The 19,831-nt window shown below is 39.3% G+C and overlaps 1 protein-coding gene across 4 annotated transcripts in view; it reads left to right on the top strand.

Moving 5' to 3' along the window:
* LOC105486362 (dual adaptor of phosphotyrosine and 3-phosphoinositides 1) overlaps positions 1–19,831 on the top strand; it is a 61,189-nt gene that overhangs the window by 10,925 nt on the left and 30,433 nt on the right. For all 4 annotated transcript variants that reach the window (XM_071093262.1, XM_071093261.1, XM_011749219.3 and 1 more), the window contains exons 2-3: positions 8,293–8,415; positions 14,736–14,869. In XM_071093262.1, coding sequence (XP_070949363.1) covers positions 8,293–8,415; positions 14,736–14,869 — 257 coding nt within the window. The remainder of the gene's footprint in view (positions 1–8,292; positions 8,416–14,735; positions 14,870–19,831) is intronic.

Below are 19,831 nucleotides of genomic sequence, written 5' to 3'. Positions count from 1 at the left end.
ACATGTGTCATCTATGTAACTCCAAGGAGTAGCTCTGAAACCATCTGCTGAAAGCCATACAGCAAAAAAAATGGCAATTCAATGTAGCCCAAGAGTTTTCTAACCATGAATCATGAACATATGGACTGAGCTTGCCTATACAAGTACTGAGTTCCCCATCATTAGCAATATGTAGGCAAAGATTGGATGAGTCCTAACGAGTTTAGAAATTATTCAAACACTGTGGTTGTGCATTTCTGACAAGATCCCAGGTGATGCTGATGCTGTTGGTCCATACTTTGAGTAGCAAAGCTTTGCATTGTTGTTCAAACACTAGGTACAACCCGTTAGTAGGCTTAAAGTGAATTTAATGGGTCACATGAATATTTGTTCAAAATAAAGAGAAAAGAAAATTTTCAAGTTAATAGCCTATAGAAAGATAGGTGTTATGTCCTGTAACTTTTTGTTTTGTGTGTGTGCATTTGTGACATATGTATGTTTATATATACACAGAGTGATATAAAATGTATTTTATACTGTGAGTCAATTCAAAAAATTTAAAAGCCTCTCCTTTAAAGAACAGAACAAATGAGGTATAAAGTTAGATTAGTAAATTAAAACAATAAAACCCAATGGGATAAGAAACTATGAAAGTTCCACTATTCTGGAGCAATTTTCCAGAAGATTCTAGCTCAAAGAGGCCCCAGAATGAAAGGAAAGGAAGCTGAACTGAGGACCAGCTTTCCGGATCCAGCCTGTCTGCATTTTCTGTGGCTGAGTTTATTTTCTATATCTTACTAAAAGGCAGCAATGAAAATTCTTTGGTGGGTGGGTGTTTCCTAGTTTTTTATTGTATCATGGAAAGGATAATATCACTGTTTCCTTCAAGTTGAATTGCTGGTTTTCATAATCTTATAAACCCAGTACAAATATTCCTTTGGAGCTTGATTAGTCTTTTCTCTGTTGACTCTATCAGCCCTAGACATAATTATGGCAATGTGTGGGCCTTGGGGAAAATGGAGATTATAACATTCTTTCTAATAGTTTCTTGCTCTTTTTTGCTTCTTCAGGGAAAATGAGACTAGAAGAATTTTTTTTTTTTTTTTTTTAGTTTCAAAAAATGAACCTATTCCCAACTTCATAACAGTGTGTTCCTACCACTTTGCACAATGTCTGGCATATTCATAATACATTGTTTAATTTAGCAAATCTAGCTCATTTTTTTTCTGTAAAAGTTAAAGAATTGCATAAAAAGTTTATAAAAGAAGAAAATTTTTCCAATACATGAAAATAAGAAGGTTTGCTGGCCAGCCGCAGAGACTCACAATTGTAATCCCAACACTTTGGGAGGCTGAGGTTGGCGGGTCACCTGAGGTCAGCAGTTTGAGACCAGCCTGGCCAATATGGTGAAACCCTGTCTCTACTAAAAATACAAAAATTAGCCAGGTGTGGTGATGCACACCTGTAGTCCCACCTACTCAGAAGGCTGAGGCAGGAGAATTGCTTGAACCTGGGAGGTGGAGGTTGCAGTGAGCCGAGATGGCACCATTGCACTCCAGCCTGGGTGACAAGAGCGAAACTTCATCTCGAAAAAAAAAGGAAAGTTTTTTTCCTACGCATTCTTACTAGTCACCTTGATGGATGAGAAAACTCAGGTTGCTGCTTGCCAGGGGGTCACATAGTGAATAAGTTAAAAATTGTTGGAGCAGATGGACTACCTGAGGGAACGACCAGAGACAAAGGCATGGCCTCTCCTCACCAACAACTATAAAAATTTCATTACCAATCACATTGAGAAGCTGAAAATAGTTTTTCTATACTATCGAGAATTTTTTTTAAAGTGTTCTAGATGAAAGACTTAATTATCATTCCATTCCCTCTATAGGAAATTATATTATTAAATTATTACATGAAGAGACAATCAAAGACCAGACAGCAAAACTATAGAGAAAAAAATTATAAGGTTTGATTCAACAGTTAATTAATAAAAATAAGTTATTTTCTCTGTGTTGTGATGTTTGTGATATTTTTCAGTTTTTAAAATTTGTAATCTGTGATTTCTCGTTTTAAATAAATATTCCTTTCTTTTTTGTAATTTTGTGTAATTTTTCTTAAAGAGACCTCTAGATTTTATAAGCTTCAAGACCATTCAAATCTGCCTCTTATCCCTAATAATTGGAATATTAAATTTTTTTTAATTGAATATAGTTCTGGACCAGCACAGTGGCTCACACTTGTAATCCCAGCACTTTGGGAGGCCAAGGCGGGCAGATGACCTGAGGTGAGGAGTTCGAGACCAGCCTGGCCAACATGGTGAAACCCCATTTCTACTAAAAATACAAAAATTACCCAGGCGTGGTGGCACATGCCTGTAGTCTCAGCTACTAGGGAAGCTGAGGCATGAGAATTGCTTGAACCCAGGAGGCAGAGGTTGCAGTGAGTCGAGATTGTGCCACTGCACTCCAGCCTGGGCGACAGAGCAAGAATCCATCTAGGAAAAAAAAAAAAAAAATCTAATATAGATCTAATTATAGAAACTTTAAGGTCCATGCAATTAGATTTTATGTAATGAGCTATTGAACATGCATATTAAGCCACAGGTGGCTCTATAAACATCAAACAAGGAACTGTCAGTATCCAGTGCCACATATACAGCCTCAATGTCCTCCAGCTTCATCTCTCACCATGCCCGACTGTTGTCCTTCATCACTCACTTTGAATTCTCACATGACTGCATGATATTCTGATTCTCACATGACTGTCTGGCATTCTCTCACTTCTAGGTCTTTGCTGCTGCTATTCCCTCCCACGTTATATCTCCTTGAACAACTACTACTCCAAACCCCACCAGACTTCTAATGGGAAAAAGCCAAACTCTCTCTTCCTCTCTCTTTCTCTCTCTCTCTCAATCTTCACCTAAGTGCCTAGGCCAGTCCAAGTACTCAATAAGCAGTAGTTGAATAAATGAAGGAAAAAGACAAATTATTAACAAGGTTATCTCTGGAAGTATGGATTAAGGAAAAAAATAGCTATTTTCTTTTTTTCTAATTAAATTTGTAGTTACTCAATATAGAAATCTTTTTTTTTTTCATTAGAATAAGCTAAATTAGAAAAATCTGATCAAGCTAAAGTCCCCTTTGAACCAATTCTGGTTTCTTCTACAAAGAAAATCATACTTATGAATTTGGTATATATTTTTTTAAACTCTTATTTTATGTTTTTATATATCTTAATATGCAAGTGCATTTTTGTTGTTGATTTTTTATAGGGGAACGTGTTAAAACTAAGTGGTAGCATTTGGTGCCTGCAACTAGTTCTTCTAGCTTTACAATATATGTTGGGATCTATCAACTTTGGTGTGTGTGTGTATACACGCACATCTTCAGTGATTCTCAGTGGAAGGAGGGGGTTGTGATTGACATCATGAACAAGATAATTCTTGGTTCTTCAAGACTGTATCATTTGTAGGATGTTAAGCATCCCTGACACCCTCTCACAAAATAACAATAGCACCCCACCTCCCTGCCCTCATTGTCTGGCAACCAAAAATATGCTCACGCCTTTTCAAACACTTCTGATTAACTTTTTACATAATCTCATCCTTTTAGCACTCAGCTTTATTTATCATCTCCATGTTGATGGACATTTAGGATGACTCTAGATTTTTTACTCTTACAAACAGTTCTGCAGTGAACACCCTTGTTCATATTTTCTTCTGCTCACGTGTGGGTGTTTCACTAGGTGGAAACTAGAAGAGGAATCACTGGTCATATGTGCAGGTTCAGTTACACCCTATGTGCTAAATTCCCCTCCAACTTAGACCCTTATCAACAATGGACAATAATAGCCATTGCCCAAATTCTCCAATACTTAATACTATCTAACCCTTTCATTATAACTGATCTGGTGGATAGAGAAAAATATCACATTATTGTTTTAATCTGCATTTCTCTGATTAACAGTGAGATTATTTATTTGAAATATATCTTTCCTCTTCTGAAAAACACATATACTTTCTCTTCTTTACATGTGTATGTTTTGATTTTTACTATATATCCTTTATAATCAGAATAAAAGGTAATATACACTTAAAAAAAAAAACAGGTTATCTTTCAAGACCTATACAGATGTTGGCTCATTCATGGAATCTGATTTTGATCCTTCTTCTCAGAACATCCCTTGGGTACTTTATTCTCTCTTGAATATCGTTTGCAATATGCTTGTCTTATCCTCCTGACTAGATTAATGGTTACTTGTCACCCAGTATGTGGCTTTTTCATTTTTGTTCCCTTTGACCTGCTTAGCACAATGCCTTTCATGGATTTGAAGCAATGATTGAAGGCAGAAAAGGTTGATTATGCGAAAACTACCAACTTAACTCTATTTTTAACTTTTATGGACACAGTCTTGAGTCATTCTTATCAAAACTGGACATATTTCTACAAAGGATACACAATGTCATTAGGATATATATTCACTCCCCTGGAAGAAATGCTCATCAGAATGTTCCTGGAAAGGAACGCTTAACTCAATTAAAAGGGGAAGTTTAGGTTTTTATGGAAAAGCTATTTGGGGAATGAAGATCCTTATTGCACCGTTGACATCATGGAATGTAGGTGGCTGCCTGGAAAGCTCTATACTGGGCTTGCCCAGGCCCTGGAGTCTGTAGAATCCTGAAAAGGCAATATTGACTCAAGCAAAGCTGCCTCCAAGGAATTGCAGTCTCCAAGATTTTTCCAGACTGCAGCATAGTGTGATTCTTCCTGCATTATATTAAAGTATTTCTTATGTATTTATGGTATATAGTTATTGTTTTTTAAGTTATCATTAAAACATTATTAGTAAAAACTGTTATCAGGCTATAATTAGATGTTAGAAGAATTCTATAAATGCTTTAAACACAAGCTTCCAATTCTGTTGAAAATAATCCAAAGGAATGTCCAAATCCTTTAAATGTTTTGGAATTTTACGAATCAAATATTGCTTTAAATAAACAACTGTTATCAGGCTATATAACTAGATGTCAGAAGAATTCTATAAATGCTTTAAACAAAAACTTCCAATTCTATTGAAAAGAATCCAAAGGAATGTCCAAATTCTTTAAATGTTTTGGAATTTTGCGAATCAAATATTGCTTTAAATAAACAATCTACTGGCTCAAACTGAAACATATGCTGAAATGTTTATTATAAAATTAATTATTGGCAAAATATATCTAAGTTTTAATAACCTTGTAGAAACTCCACCTATCAAAAAGAATTAGAATTTTGGCTTCAGTTGAACTTGAAGTTTATTATTGCTTCACTTCCAATTCTTCCAATTGTTCTTTGAAAGCATTTTGTGGTGAACAGATTTGAACTTGTCTGGGAATCAGTTCAATGAATGGAGCTGCTTTGGGTAAATAGCTCTGTGATTATTCTTATAAAATGTGTTTCATGCCATTGCTTTCAGCTAGCAAGTATATTTCTAATATAGGATGAAAGCATCTCTGCCCCAAAGATAAAATATGCTAAGAAACATGCATTAGGAAATACAGATTCAGAAATTAGGTATCCTGGAGACTTATATAGAAACTTCCTTCCACAGATGCACTTACGTTTACTCTTTATTACTCAGGCTAAAATTTTATGCCACAGGGATGTCACAGTGGATGCCAGTGTGGTTCGTGACAGCAAGATCCCTTAATGCCAGAACAGGGCTATTCCTCAAAGCGTTTTTACACTATACACACCTCTTTAATAGCATTTAGTTCATCACACTGACACTTGTATAATTGCCTGTCTCTTTCATCTTCACTGACCTAAACTGTGGTCCCTAGCAGTCAGCAACTCCCCCTGCTATCTAGCTTTCTGTTATCTAATCTAAATAAAAAGTAACAAAAATTATATTTGAGCAATAAGAAAATCATGCCACAGAGAGTAAACTGAAAGCTACGGCTTTGTGGATCTCAATGGCTTCCTGGTAGCAATTAATGCATACTAAGCACAGGCTTTCTGGAGCACATCACCCGTGTTGATGTGTGCAGGACTCACAACTGGCCTATGCGGTATGCCTACTTGTCATACTATTTTATTTATTTATTTATTTATTATTATTTTTTTGAGACGGAGTCTCGCTCTGTCTCCCAGGCTGGAGTGCAGTGGCCCGATCTCGGCTCACTACAACCTCCACCTCCCAGGTTCAAGCGATTCTCCTGCCTCAGCCTCCTGAGTAGCTGGGAATACAGGCATCCGCCACCACTCCCGGCTAATTTTTGTATTTTTAGTGGAGACGGGGTTTCACCATATTGGCCAGGCTGGTCTCGAACTCCTGACCTTGTGATCTGCCCACCTCGGCCTCCCAAAGTGCTGGGATTACAGGCTTGAGCCACTGCGCCTGGCCTTGTCATACTATTTTAAACATGAGGAATCAAAGCTCAGATTGGTTAAGTAACATGTCCAAGGCCATACAGCTAGTAAGAGGTACCAACTGGATTGGAATCCAGGCAAAGCAACCCCCGGGGCCACAATCCTAATCATCACATTGCATGCCTCTATGACATCGTTTAAAAGAATGTGAATGACCTGTTATTGGAGAAAAGAAAGATGGTGCAGAGCAATATGCCTAGAAAATAAAAAGAATAAATAATGCTCTTATGTTTGTAGAATCCGGAGTGGGGGTACACACCCAATGCCTCTAGATATGTAGACAATCTTTTTTTTTTTTTTTTTTTTTTTTTTGAGATGGAGTCTCACTCTGTCACCCAGGCTGGAGTGCAGGGGCGCGATCTCGGCTCACTGCAAGCTCCGCCTCCTGGGTTCATGCCATTCTCCTGCCTCAGCCTCCTGAGTCGCTGGGACTACAGGCACCTGCCACCATGCCTGGCTAAATTTTTGGTAATTTTAGTAGAGATGGGGTTTCACTGTGTTAGCCAGGATAGTCTCAATCTCCTGACCTTGTGATCCTCCCACCATGTGTAGACTATCTCTTAAGAGGAAGCACAGGAAAATGGTTACCATAGTGTCCTCTAGGAAAGGAGCAGGGAGCCTGAAGGCCAAGGGTGAGGAAAACATGTTTTGCTATGTCTCCTTTTGGACAAGTTGGACTTTTTTTTTTTTTTTTTTTTTTACCATAGATATATATTACCTTTTCTAAAACACAAAGATCAATTTGAATCTCCTTGTGGCATTCCCTAGCTCTTCAGATGTTTGTCAGGCTGAAACAGTACTTGATGGCATTTATTTCATACTATAATTGCTTCCATCCAGCTTCGTTTCACTCATGACAATAGACTTTAGTATTATAACTCAGAGGTTAAGCCATGAAAAAGTACCACGTTTGAAAAAGAGTGTGAGAAAACAAAAAAGAAAAAAGGAAGAGGCAATTTGTCAAAGCCTATTTTGACTTGGACTTTAAACCAATTCTGATTACAAAGCAACACTGTATTAGTTTGTGAGGGCTGCTATAACGAAGAACCACAGCCTGGGCAGCTGACTATAAGAAATCCATTGCCTCATAGTTCTGAAGGCTCAAAGTTGGAAATCAAGGTGTCAACAGGATTGGTTCCTTCCAAGGGTCATGAGGGAGAATCTATTCCAGGTCTCTTCCCGTGGCTTGCAAGTGACTGTCATGTTCATGTGGTGTTCTCCCCATAGGCAAGTCTGTCTCCTGATTTTCCCTTTTACAAGAGGAAACCAGTCATATTGAATTAGGGTTCACTCTAATGACCTCTTTTTTTTTTTTTTGAGATGGAATTTCACTCTGTTGCCCAGGCTGGAGTGTAATGGCATGATCTTGGCTCATTGCAACCTCTGTCCGCCAGGTTCAAGTGATTCTGCTGCCTCAGCCTCCCGAGTAGCTGGGATTACAGGTGCCTGCCACCATGTCAGGCTAATTTTTGTGTTTTTAATGGAGACGGGGTGTCACCATGTTGGCCAGGCTGGTCTCAAACCCCTGACCTTAAGTGATCTGCCTGCCTCGGCCTCCCAAAGTGCTGGAATTACAGGCGTGAGCCACCACACCCAGCCATGGCCTCATTTTAACTTGGTAAAGACCCTGTCTCCAAACAAGGTCACATTTTGAGGTACTGGGAGGTTAGCCCTTTAACATAAGAACCTTCAGGACACAATTCAACCCATGTCACACTACTACTAGTCAACTCCGTGCTCTCCTTTCAACCCCACCCAGCAATTTCCTTGTCCTGATGTTGAGAGCTGAATCTCTGGGCTACTTATCTTGAAGAATGTTGCTAGCTAATCTTTGCGAGGAAAAGCCAGTGCAGGGGAGTCATGCCATGGTTTGGCCTGAGTGAAAGCGCTGTTCCCTCTTTTCTAGGTGGTATCACGGCAACCTCACGCGCCATGCTGCCGAAGCTCTTCTCCTCTCAAATGGGTGTGACGGCAGCTACCTTCTGCGGGACAGCAATGAGACCACTGGGCTGTACTCTCTCTCCGTTAGGTAAGGTGCTTCAGGGCTCTATGACTTCAGCATGGGCTCCTCTGTCACTTACTGACTTTATCATCACTCAAACTGTCAGATAGCAAAACTTCCCAATTCCTGTTAGACCACCAAGTTAAAGGATTCCAAACTCTAAATGATAAAGGTATAAAAAAATTCCTGCTCCATTCATTAGCAGGAAAAAAATTGTTAGAGCTGGAGGAGACATGAGGAATTATTTGATACAAACCTTTCATGGGGCTGTTGAAGAATCTGAAACCCAAAGCGGTGGAATGTCTGGTACTCCAAAAATCAACAATAGAAACAGTGCCAGAATCCAGATTCCTGACACCTGGCTGAGTGCCCTTTTCACTATTCCCTGATTTATCTGTAAATGCAGAATGGATTTATGACTGTACAGCTTTCATAGTCACAACCTCAAGCAGGTAATATGCAACTTTACAATTTTTCCTATAGTGGGCTAACTTTTCTTTTTTTTTTTTAATTTATTTATTATTATTATACTTTAAGTTGTAGGGTACATGTGCATAACGTGCAGGTTTGTTACATATGTATACTTGTGCCATGTTGGTGTGCTGCACCCATCAACTCGTCATTTACATCAGGTATAACTCCCAATGCAATCCCTCCCCCCTCCCCACTCCCCCCTCCCCATGATAGGCCCCTGTGTGTGATGTTCCCCTTCCTGAGTCCAAGTGATCTCATTGTTCAGTTCCCACCTATGAGTGAGAACATGCGGTGTTTGGTTTTCTGTTCTTGTGATAGTTTGCTAAGAATGATGGTTTCCAGCTTCATCCATGTCCCTACAAAGGACACAAACTCATCCTTTTTTATGGCTGCATAGTATTCCATGGTGTATATGTGCCACATTTTCTTAAACCAGTCTGTCACTGATGGACATTTGGGTTGATTCCAAGTCTTTGCTATTGTGAATAGTGCTGCAATAAACATACATGTGCATGTGTCTTTATAGCAGCATAATTTATAATCCTTTGGGTATATACCCAGTAATGGGATGGCTGGGTCATATGGTACATCTAGTTCTAGATCCTTGAGGAATCGCCATACTAAGCAACTTCAGCAAAGTCTCAGGATACAAAATTAATGTGCAAAAATCACAAGCATTCTTATACACCAGTAACAGACAAACAGAGAGCCAAATCAGGAATGAACTTCCATTCACAATTGCTTCAAAGAGAATCAAATACCTAGGAATCCAACTGACAAGGGATGTAAAGGACCTCTTCAAGGAGAACTACAAACCACTGCTCAGTGAAATCAAAGAGGACACAAACAAATGGAAGAACATACCATGCTCATGGAGAGGAAGAATCAATATCGTGAAAATGGCCATACTGCCCAAGGTAATTTATAGATTCAATGCCATCCCCATCAAGCTACCAATGAGTTTCTTCACAGAATTGGAAAAAACTGCTTTAAAGTTCATATGGAACCAAAAAAGAGCCCGCATCTCCAAGACAATCCTAAGTCAAAAGGACAAAGCTGGAGGCATCACGCTACCTGACTTCAAACTGTACTACAAGGCTACAGTAACCAAAACAGCATGGTACTGGTACCAAAACAGAGACGTAGACCAATGGAACAGAACAGAGTCCTCAGAAATAATACCACACATCTACAGCCATCTGATCTTTGACAAACCTGAGAGAAACAAGAAATGGGGAAAGGATTCCCTATTTAATAAATGGTGCTGGGAAAATTGGCTAGCCATAAGTAGAAAGCTGAAACTGGATCCTTTCCTTACTCCTTATACGAAAATTAATTCAAGATGGATTAGAGACTTAAATGTTAGACCTAATACCATAAAAATCCTAGAGGAAAACCTAGGTAGTACCATTCAGGACATAGGCATGGGCAAAGACTTCATGTCTAAAACACCAAAAGCAACGGCAGCAAAAGCCAAAATTGACAAATGGGATCTCATTAAACTAAAGAGCTTCTGCACAGCAAAAGAAACTACCATCAGAGTGAACAGGCAACCTACAGAATGGGAGAAAATTTTTGCAATCTACTCGTCTGACAAAGGGCTAATATCCAGAACCTACAAAGAACTCAAACAAATTTACAAGAAAAAAACAAACAACCCCATCAAAAAGTGGGCAAAGGATATGAACAGACATTTCTCAAAAGAAGACATTCATACAGCCAACAGACACATGAAAAAATGCTCATCATCACTGGCCATCAGAGAAATGCAAATCAAAACCACAATGAGATACCATCTCACACCCGTTAGAATGGCGATCATTAAAAAGTCAGGAAACAACAGGTGCTGGAGAGGATGTGGAGAAATAGGAACACTTTTACACTGTTGGTGGGCTAACTTTTCTTATTGAGTCTCCATTTCTCCCAAATGGTAAGAAAGTTAATCCAGTCCCCACCAGGTTCATCCAGGCAATTGCAATCATTGTCCAGACCTTTCAGGTCCTCCCCACCCCACACCCGCTTCTTCCTGGCTGGCACCCCAGATCAGAGAGGCTGACCGAGCTTCTGGTAGTCAGGGGAGGTGGCTGGTTCTCAGCCAGGATCTGACACTCTGCCTTCCACTGACATGTAGCACATTTTCTTGGGTTCTTAGGCACTTCTCCATGGATTAGGCAGCGGATGTGAGGACTCCATGAAATTTCCCTCAGCCACCCACCCATTAAGCTCAAACTGTTATTGTGTTACCGTTCTGATGGCACTTCCATATCCCATGGAGAGTCACTCTTCCCTTCATAGTGCAGTCCCTCAAGCTAATCTGGCCTCAGAGGCTCTCTCACTTCTTTTCCACTCTGCACGGTCACTACTTGTCACTAACTCAGTAGCAGCCTTCACACTCTGTCTTTGGGCTCCGGGCCTTGCCTCTATATTCATTTTCTATGCTACATAACAAATTATCAAAAACTTAGGCACTTAAAGTAACACAACTTGATTATCTCAGTTTCTGGCTGGATTCTCTGTCCAGGTCCTGCCAGGCTGGAATAAAGGTGTTGGAGAAGGTTCTGGCTCTGATCTGGCATTCAGTGTCTTCTTCCTTCATTTTCTCCTTTCCTCTTCATTCTTCTACATCCATTCCCTTGCTGCCGTAGAACTGAGGTCCTCATTTTCCTTTTAGCTGTCAGCCAGAGGGGCATTCTTAACTCTGAGAGGCCACCCACAGTTCTTTGCCACATGGCCCCATGGCTGTTTACCACATCGGTGTTTGCTTTCTTGCATGCCAGCCAGAAAACATCTCCCTGACTTTTTCTTCGATGAGCAGCCAGAGAAAACTCTCTGTTTTACAGGGCTCATGTGATTAGTTTCAGGCCCACTCAGATAATGTCCATATCTTAACATCAACTGACTTAGGACTTTAAGGACCTGCAAAATCCCTTCCCAGTAGCATATAGACTAGTTTTTGACTGAATAATTGGCATAAAGTGTGTACTCCATGGGCTGGGACTTGGGGTCATCTTAAAATGCTGCCTGCCACAGCTCCCATTCCTGGAACAGTGAAAATCTACAGGCCTACTTGAAGTGGGTGTGCGAAACAGGTAGAGGGTGATGGGGTAAGTAGGGGTCACAGAGGAGAAAAAAGCATATTCATTAACATGTCACCCTGTTATATTTTATTTATACATTTTCTGAATAACATAGATGAAAAAATTATTAATCCAAGATGGAATTCTGTTTGAATGGCAACAAGAATTGTGCTTTCTCTGCTCAACAGCAAATGTCAAAAGTCCATCTAATGGTTAAGTTGTAGATGCTTTATTGCATACACCAGAGGTCCCCAACATTTTTGGCACCTGGGACAATTTTTTCACAGACCGGGGCAGCAGCAGATGGTTTTGGGATGATTCAAGTGCATTACATTTATTGTGTGTTTTATTTCTGTTATTATTACACTGTAATGTATAATGAAATAATTATACAACTCACCGTCATTCAGTATCAGTGGCAGCCCTGAGCTTGTTTTCCTGAAACTAGATTGTCCCATCTGGGGGTGATGGGAGTCAGTAACAGTTGGTCAGGCATTAGATTAACATAGAGGCACACAGCCTAGATCGCTTGCATGTGCAGTTCACAACAGGGTTTGCGCTCCTATGAGAATCTATTGCCTCTACTGATCTGACAGGAGGTGGAGCTCAGTGAGAATGCAAACAATGGGGAGCAACTATAAATACAAATGAAGCTTCACTAGCTCACCCATCACTCATTTTCTTGCTGTGTGGCTGGCAGGGGGATGGATGGGGACCCCTGGCATGAATCTTCCAAAAATGAAAAGTTAATTAACTTTTCACCTATGTATGTCTCATCTGAGCAATTAGACCATAAGCTATTTATAAATCGATGACATATATTTCATATACATAAAGAATAAATTATTGATTTTCATTACAAGCACTAGAGAATGCTTATATTAAAAAAATGACCAGCAAAGGTGACAAAAACCACAGACTAATTCAGGAGAATGACTATTTTTGTTTTATGAACAAATATTCACTTATTTGTTCATTCTTTTACTGATGAATATTTGAAAGCATTGATTCTGCACCAGCCACGTTGGTAAGTGCTGTAGAACAGTGGTCCCCAACCTTTTTGGCACCAGGGACTGGTTTTGTGGGAAATGGGGGTTCAGGATGAAACTGTTCCACCTCAGATCATCAGGCATTAGATTCTCATGAGGAGTGTGCAGCCTAGATCCCTCACATGTGTTCACAATAGGGTTCAGGCTCCTGAGACTCTCATGCCTGATCTGACAGGAGGCAGAGCTCAGGCGGTAATGCTCACTCACTGCTCACCTCCTGCTGTGCGGCCTGGTTCCTAACAGGTACGCGGTCTGCAGTCCCAGAATGGGGGACCCCTGCTGTAGAAGATTCAAATACCTTATTTTGGGGAATTATAGCTTCACAGAGCCAAAAAGACCACATACAAGTAACATACTACAAAGTAGAGGTTGAGAAATAACATACAAGAAAGCAAGATAAGTGTTTAGGTGGTTCAGAAGAGAAAAAGCAATTAACTTTAAGCTGGAATTATCATGTAATACTTGACAGAGGAGGTAGTACTTGAACTGCAACTTAATGAGTGGCTGGGATTTCTACCAGCAGAGACAAAGAGAAAGACTGTTTCAGGAAAAAGGAACAGTGTGAACTAAGGGACAGAAGTGGAAACTCCTTGAAGAGCAGTAGGTCCAGTTGGACTAGGGCAGCAGTTCTAAAGGTGTGGTCCCCAGACCAGGTGTGTCACCTAAGAACATGCTAGGAATGCACAGTCTCAGGCCCCACCTTGGATCTACCAAATCTGAATCTGCAGGGGTGGAGGTGGAGGTGGCAGCAAGCTGGGTTCTCACAAGCCCGTTAGATGATTCTGATGCATGCTAACGTTGTAGCATGGGCTGCACTGAGAGGAATAGCAGGAAGTGAGGCTAGAAAGATAGAATGGGGTCAAATAAAGTGGAGAGGCAGATATATATATATATATATATATATATTATTTAATACTCTGCTCATTTCAAAAATGAAGTGGAAAATGACAACGTAGGAAATTTGATATTTTATTCAGGAGGCAGTGGAACATGCATGGGAGGAAAAGAGCTGGGCTCACATAACTAATCAAGCGACAGAGCTGAATTCTGATTGACTCCCAGACAAGCAAGGGAGAAAAGCCCAAGATGGAGGAGAGTGTGGTGAGGGTGTCATACGTCATTTCTGTCATTCCTATTCTCTGCCCTTCTTAAACTCATGCCCCATTAGCAGCATAATGTTCAAGGACTCTTTTGGTAAGTCTAGGAGTAGATAGGGAGAACAGTCTCTTGTCTTCCATTAGAGTAAAAAGTTGAGGCAGGGCGTGGTGGCTAACACCTGTAATCTCAGCTCTTTGGGAAGCCGAGGCGGGAGGATCACCTGAGGTCAGGAGTTCAAGACAAGCTGGGCCAACATGGCAAAACCCAGTTTTTACTAAATATGCAAAAATTAGCTGGACATCAAGGCAGACACCTCTAATCCCAGCTACTCAGGAGGCTGAGGCCAGAGAATCACTTGAATCCAGGAGGCGGAGGTTGCAGTGAGCTGAGATCATGCCACTGCACTCCAGCCTGGGCGACAGAGCAAGACTCTGTCTCAAAATAATAAATAAATAAATAAAAGTCGAAAAGAGCACACTCTGCCAAAAGAAACTGGTGATGCTCTTTAAAATTGTCAGTGGTTTCAATGATTGTCTAATTCTCAGCTCTTAGAAAGGGTTAATAGTGATGCTAACATCTAAGATCATATTTCCCTTCAACAAGGTATTTATTTGTTAAATAACATTAATTACTTATTTTTCCCTTTTAGGGCCAAAGATTCTGTTAAACACTTTCACGTTGAATATACTGGATATTCATTTAAATTTGGCTTTAATGAATTCTCATCTTTGAAGGATTTTGTCAAGCATTTTGCAAATCAGCCTTTGATTGGAAGCGAGACAGGTAAGCTATGAGCAGACATTTGACCTATGAAATATTGTTTCGGGATGGAGGAGAAACAAGGCAGATTTCAGTTGAAGAATGTCATAGTTGTCATTTATATTTCAACATTATCTTGAGGAGAAAACAATGTACTTTGTATAAAGTAGATATTTTCTCAGAATGTGTTACTTAATGGATTGATTAAAAGCATTTCTTTTTTTTTAAATTTATTTATTATTATTATACTTTAAGTTGTAGGGTACATGTGCATAACGTGCAGGTTTGTTACATATGTATACTTGTGCCTTGTTGGTGTGCTGCACCCATCAACTCGTCATTTACATCAGGTATAACTCCCAATGCAATCCCTCCCCCCTCCCCACTCCCCCCTCCCCATGATAGGCCCCGGTGTGTGATGTTCCCCTTCCTGAGTCCAAGTGATCTCATTGTTCAGTTCCCACCTATGAGTGAGAACATGCGGTGTTTGGTTTTCTGTTCTTGTGATAGTTTGCTAAGAATGATGGTTTCCAGCTGCATCCATGTCCCTACAAAGGACACAAACTCATCCTTTTTGATGGCTGCATAGTATTCCATGGTGTATATGTGCCACATTTTCTTAATCCAATCTGTCACTGATGGACATTTGGGTTGATTCCAAGTCTTTGCTATTGTGAATAGTGCCGCAATAAACATATGTGTGCATGTGTCTTTATAGCAGCATAATTTATAATCCTTTGGGTATATACCCAGTAATGGGATGGCTGGGTCATATGGTACATCTAGTTCTAGATCCTTGAGGAATCGCCATACTGTTTTCTCAAAAGAAGACATTCATACAGCCAACAGACACATGAAAAAATGCTCATCATCACTGGCCATCAGAGAAATGCAAATCAAAACCACAATGAGATACCATCTCACACCCGTTAGAATGGCGATCATTAAAAAGTCAGGAAACAACAGGTGCTGGAGAGGATGTGGAGAAATAGGAACACTTTTACACTGTTGGTGGGATTGTAAACTAGTTCAACCATTATGGAAAAGCATTTCTTTAAAATGGGCTGTCCGTTTAAAAATAACATACACAATACACACAAAAAGAAGAAAGGTAAAAATGACGTTTTGATTACCCATAATTTCATGTATGGGCAGTTTGCACATGAGTGAGACCCACAGAAGTAAATTTTAAGTATTTTAAAAAGTGAAAATTCCCACTTAAATGTTCACAGGGATTGCTGAATATTGAAAATATTGACTAGGAAGTGCTCTCCTGAGTTATAAAATTCTGTTTCTATTGTCACAGTTTTTTAAATAAGATTTTAAGCTAGACTTAATTATGGCTGGAAAAGTTTGAATTGTCCTGTTTGAATGGTAAGAGAATTAAAGCAGAAAATTCGTGTTTAAAGAATAAACACAAAAAACAGTCTATCTTGGCACTTGAATTATCTAAGATTGAATATCTTGTTTATTTATATTATTTTAAAGAAGTAAATGTCATACCTGTATTTGTGATATAGAATCACAACACTTTTGTCCTAAATAATGATAAATCTCAGTTAATCAAAGACTAGGAAATTCCAAGAACCTGTGGCACAAGAGGAACTGAAGACTTAATAACACAACCGGTTACCATGAGTTTGAACATATGTGTTTTCTTGGCAAACTTGCCAGTGGGCTTTCTGTTAACTTCAGTGTGGTGGGAAGAGGGGACATCATTGGCTTCTGTCTTTTCTGCTATTTATATGGCATGGATAGTCTCTGATGTGACTCAGACAGTGTCTAGTATACATGAAGTGCACAGTGGAAAACTGGAAAATCGTTGCTCTGCTTTATACTGACCACACCAAGCCTAAGACAGAATAATCCAAACTACAAACTGAAGCTATAACCTTTTTTCCCTTCTTTCTTCTGGTATATATTCTCCCAATCAACCTTGAAAATTACTTCACCATTTAACAAGCAGTTGTTCTCATGAACAAATGGCCAGTGGAGGTATATTTATTTCCATTGCTACCTTGGCCTTGGCAAGCATTTCAGTTTCTCAAATCCCTTCACTTCAGTCTCCTTTCCTACTTGCATCCAATTCTATACTGGATTTTGTTCAGTTATTGGTCACAGGCAATGGAGAGGAGATTTTTAAAGCCAGGGCTTTGTTTTGTGTACCTCTAATTTTTGTCTTTCATATCTGCCAGGTCCTGGCCCATTGCAGGGCATTTTGGGTAAATAAATAAATGAATAAATGGATAACTCTAAGTAAGAACTCTTTGTAGCCTTCGAAGCCACTAGCGTTGCCATTTTTCTGCTTTCTCTTTTTCCTCCAACCAAAGACAGCTCCCTTCTTTTAAACGCTTCTCCTAGGCTCTATTTTCAACTTCTTTGATCATTCCCTGTGCTCCTTCCTGACCCTCTCTAAGTTAGGGAAAAGATACATATTCTGCCTATTGGCAGATTTCAAAACATTTAAGATCAAAGTGAATGCAATGCTTTCTTGTTGAACCTTTCTGGCACTGATCCAATCACTAGGCAAGAGGATCACCTAAGGATGCTCCAAAATAAAGATGTTTTGATATTGCATTTGGGACAATGATAAGCTTCCTTGTAACTAACATGTTCTGAGTAAAGAAGCCTTATGATTAATGCATTAGGGATTGTAAGGATTTGTAATCCAGACTTCTACAGTAATTACTCTAAAACTCAAACTTGCTATATTATTATCTTGACTATAATTATCATTTTATTTATTACAATATAACTCAGAAACCTAATATTTTTATCCTCTCCACTGCCTCTCCTCTGTTCTACTCATTACCCAATGAAGAATTTGCTGCTGTTTGAATTCCTGCTTCCAGCCCCTGGTGCTGATGGATATGCACTTGACTTGCTAGCTTCCTGCCCTTGAGTTAGAGTCCGCTAGCTTTATTCCTCTTATCTGTCCCAGCCAGATGAAGGGAAAGCCATCAGGGCTAGGAACAACAGGCAAAACCCATGACAGATAAGTGTTCAAATCTTGCCCCTCTGGGAGTAATAGGCCTTGGGAAACAAGATAATGTGTTCAAGTCATGATGACTTGTAAGCCCAGAAAGTCCTCGAGGTTACAGAGTCAGCATTGCAGACTACAAAGAATGGTGAATGGAACCTGAGATGCCACCTTCTAAAAATAGGCCTTTTCTTCTTGTTCCTTTAAGCATGGGCTCCTAGTATTGGCTCCCAGTGATCAGCAGATCTTCAGGCTAATGATTTCATGTTCACCATTAGATGAAGTACGAATACTTCTTATAGTTTATGTTTGATTAACATCACCAGGAAAAGCATTTGTCCACACAATGGACAAGCCCCTCCCAGGGCTCTCAACTTCAGATTACCAGAATGAGAAGGACTAGAATTGGATATTTCAGGCCACTCCTGTCAGTCAGACCCCATGCAGGCCCAGCCTCACCCTGCAGGGCCTAGAGGGTAAGTTTATTAAAGAGAGACTTTCTTATAATACATTTATCTACTGGCACAAGTGGCATTACGTTTGAGGGCAACATAAATGATATCCAAATAACCAAAACTTTACACTTTTGCCTTGCAGTTATATATAATGCCTTCAGTAGAGTGAAACCCAGAATATTTGATTCTGGGTCATAAGAAAATCTTTGCACTCAAAATAGATAAAAGTGTTGACCTAAGGGGATTAATGCTATTTTAAGATATCTTTTTTTTCCTATTCCCTACTCTTTACACTTTTAGGATTTCTGTTTGCTAATCTGAAAAGCAAGGATTTCCTAAGCAACATCTAAGCCTCTTGCCAACTTTAAGAGTATGTTATGATAATTTCCCTTTCCCTTGTCATAATCTCTATTTCATCTCTCTAATCTCCATTAAAGTTTCTGTTCACTCTAATTTATTTTTATCAATACTCATAAACACTCTTAAGATACTTCCAATTGTCAAAACCTAATAATTTCCTGAGTACATGATAGAGATATACAATGTACTCTCTTGCTTTATTTTTCTCAATGGCCCTTTTACCTTCTGACATATATAATTCACTTATTTTTTTAAAAATACTTTTTTTTCCACACTAGTCTGGAAACTCCATGAAGAAAGGGATTTTTGTCAGCTTTGCTTCCTACTGTGTCCCAGGACCTGAAAAAATAAATACTAATCATTTCCACAATATGTCAGATGCCCCATTTCCAATGCCTGCATTGCAGTTTTTTATGGCAACACCAAAACTAGCAAACTTGTTACAATTTTAACTTTCAAAGTTTATAAAAGCATAATTTGAAATGATGTTTTGTGTTGCATGTATGCTCAGTGATGATTAAATTCAGAATTTGCCTTTCATTTGTGATAGTGTTGCAGGACTTTTCGTTAGTTCAGCTAAAGATTGGGTCCCTCTCCATCCCCCAGACACAAAAACTTAGGCTTGCAGATGGTTTGAAGGGTGAGTGAAGCAGGGTTTTATTGGATGAAAAGAAAGAAAAGAGGGCCTAGCCAGGGTCCCTGCTAGAGCGCTGCCTGCCGAACAGTTTGAATTCTATGTTCCTCACAGGAAGAGGAAGGGCCAGGCTCCTCCCCGCTGCAAAGGGCACGGACTTCCTAAGGCTCCACCTCAGTGGGCAGGCAGGTTGGAGTTTTTCTGTCTTAATAGTAGGATATCAAATAAAACATATTCATGTCTGTGCACGAACTCTAAACTAAACTCAAATAGATTTGAAAATTTGAGAAACTTTTTTATTAGTATAAATATGTTTGGTCTATTGTTAATTTTGTCATATCCTCTTATAATTAGCTAAGTTTCATATATATAGTCTTGAAAATGTGGATGGCATTTATCTTTTTGCTTAAATGTCTAAATATGATTAGAACAAAAAAATTACTTTTACCATTACCTTTTGTTTATATTTCAATAATTCTTAACATGAAATTGCCATGTACAATTTATTATATTGTGTTGTGACTGTAATCACCTAACTGGCATGCAAAAGTATAATA

Source organism: Macaca nemestrina, chromosome 3 (genome assembly GCF_043159975.1).
Source record: "Macaca nemestrina isolate mMacNem1 chromosome 3, mMacNem.hap1, whole genome shotgun sequence".
In the NCBI taxonomy this organism is placed as follows: domain Eukaryota; kingdom Metazoa; phylum Chordata; class Mammalia; order Primates; family Cercopithecidae; genus Macaca; species Macaca nemestrina.
Note: the sequence above shows the minus strand (reverse complement) of the source record. Positions and strands in the feature narration are given on the sequence as shown.